Source organism: Haplochromis burtoni, unplaced genomic scaffold (genome assembly GCF_018398535.1).
Source record: "Haplochromis burtoni strain Fernald_Lab_line unplaced genomic scaffold, NCSU_Asbu1 Contig_230, whole genome shotgun sequence".
NCBI classification, from domain to species: Eukaryota; Metazoa; Chordata; class Actinopteri; order Cichliformes; family Cichlidae; genus Haplochromis; species Haplochromis burtoni.
The window spans coordinates 68267-70625 of record NW_024582591.1 but is presented as its reverse complement, the minus strand read 5'-3'; the positions used below and the strand labels follow the sequence as shown (position 1 = coordinate 70625).

The following is a 2359-nucleotide window of genomic DNA, read 5'->3' as shown; positions in this document are numbered from 1 at the left end:
TTATTATCAATTATAGCTTCACTGAAACAGTATTGCCACTCTGTTTCTGGCCTGCTGTTATTTTATTTTTCCCCTTTAGATGAGAAATATTTGGCATATCACTTAAATATACAAAAGAATTAGCCCATCAACCATATCAACAACAGACTTTGGTCTATCAGGTATCTTAGAACTAGATTACTTGAGCATTATAAAGTACAAAAGCTCAAAAGAGTGTGATACTTGATCATCACAGTATAACACAAAGTCTCCTCAACTTAAGCAATATCAGTCCATTCAGAATGGAGGCTATAAGCATAGCATGAGGTCCCAAAATCCTTTGCTCAAAGATTAACACCATCTATTACCCGCTTAGTCTTTGTAAGGCACTTTGAATTGGCTTTTTAAATGATGCTGTCTTAATGAGAGTTGAAGATGGAGGGCAGAAACAGATGTTTTAGTGGCCCTTGGGGCAAATATCTCCTTCCTGATTCCTGTTGGATCAAATCAGAGCAGGAGGCAGAGGGTGTAATCAGCAGTATACTTTCAGGATTTGTTTCTGCGCATTCGATTCTCTGTGTTCCAGGTTTCTCTTTCCACTGTCTGTTTTGTTTTCCATTTGGTTTATCCATTTCACTCTTGTTTTTGCAGTACCGCTTCTTTCCTTTAAGATTGGGGGCAGCACTGAGAGATCAGCAGAAATGTGCTGACATCATCTCCAAAGATCCAGTCATAGCTTGGATGGGCGTGAAGGGAAGGGTGGGGGACCAGGGAGGAGAGGAGGGAGAGAGATACACGGAGGATGGAAGATGCGAGGAAGAGGAGGAGGGAGGAAAGCAGGAACTGGGCATCAAGAGAAAATACTGCAGCTCCCTCTCAGATTCTACACACACACACACACACACACCACACGCACACACCGATGAACTGGATCATGAGGCTCTGAAGCACACGCCCACAACAGCAGCATCACTGTGCTGCACCACAGAGAGAGACCAGCCTATACTCCCATCTCTGACTCTCCCTCTTTCAGTCTCTGTTTGCCTCATTCTCTTTCACACACAAACACACACACACACACATAGAGGCAGACACGTGCTGCAGGGAAGATCTGAGTGTTGGGTCGCTGAGCATTCATATCCCCCTCCCCTTCTTCTTCTTTCTCACTCTCACTCTCTCTCCTCGTTCACCTTGTCTGTTCTGGCTGTATGGTTTATCGTTGCGTCAGAGTCAAAGACAGCCAGCGAGAAGCATGCCGGGGGAGAGCACTCACAGATCCGTGCCCAGCGACAAGCATCCAGGGCAGGAACCTGAGGAAACAGGGCTCCCTGGACCAGGTAGGACCACTGGGCTTGAGCACTGGGAAAGGAGAGGGTTTCCATTGATACTAATTGAGACAGAGACCAGGGTGTAATTGAGAAGAAAGGCTCAAGACTGTGTTGAGCAAGTAGTATTTAACAGATAGGATAGGAAGGACGGAAGTATTAGCAGGAAGAAAAGCAAAGGTAAAGGATTATTTGACAAGCACTAACTGCTCAAAAGTACCTGGGAGATCTCACTTTAGACCTGGGTGATTTCTGTGTGTCTGACATGTGCAGGCTGAGTAAGCTGTGATTCAGTTGCATGTTTGCTTCCTCGGTAAACTGCATGTTGCCTCTCCTTCCCCCTTGCAGCTATTAGCAGCCTCCCAAGAGATTCCACCCCTAGACATCAACTCTTACCTCGTCTCCTTTTACTCCCCATTACAGAATCCAAATTAGCAATCTGTTCCTTTCAGCTACCACAGTATTGTATGTACCGACTAATTTCATTGTGTAACTGCCCCCCCCCCCAGCATCCAGCCTCAGTCCTCATCGGATTCCCAGTGCTCCTACCCCCACCCTAAATCTGGCCCCCGTAGTCTCTATCACTCCTCCCACTGCCCCATGTTCATGCCACATCCGCATCCCCATCTCTACATCAGTTTTATGCAAGCTGTAAGTGCAGAGCAGTGTGGCGTAGCTCCTCCATACCCCCAGCTTCAACAGGAACATGACACAGCAGCATGGCAGAGCACAGTTTAACACAAAAACACAACCTCACAGGTACAAGAGCTTTCATTATTTTTGTTGTTTATTGTTTACTATATAAGATCATTAAATATGTAATTGATAACAAGAAGAGGTTATAGTGAAAGTTTTACCTTAAACTTTATAATCATTCTATTGTATTATATTATACATTATATTGTTATATATTATAATTATAAATGACTTGATCTTATTAGAGTATAGCTGAAAGCATAGATAGATAGATAGATAGATAGATAGATAGATAGATAGATAGATAGATAGATAGATAGATAGATAGATAGATAGATAGATAGATAGATAGATAGATA

General features: G+C 43.5%; 1 protein-coding gene across 1 annotated transcript in view; it reads left to right on the top strand.

Moving 5' to 3' along the window:
- The first annotated feature begins 751 nt into the window (after positions 1–751).
- Positions 752–2359, top strand: part of nacad (NAC alpha domain containing) — a 12616-nt gene continuing 11008 nt past the window's right edge. Inside the window, exon 1 of the mRNA XM_005937540.3 lies at positions 752–1316. Coding sequence (XP_005937602.1) covers positions 1232–1316 — 85 coding nt within the window. The 5' untranslated portion in view covers positions 752–1231. The remainder of the gene's footprint in view (positions 1317–2359) is intronic.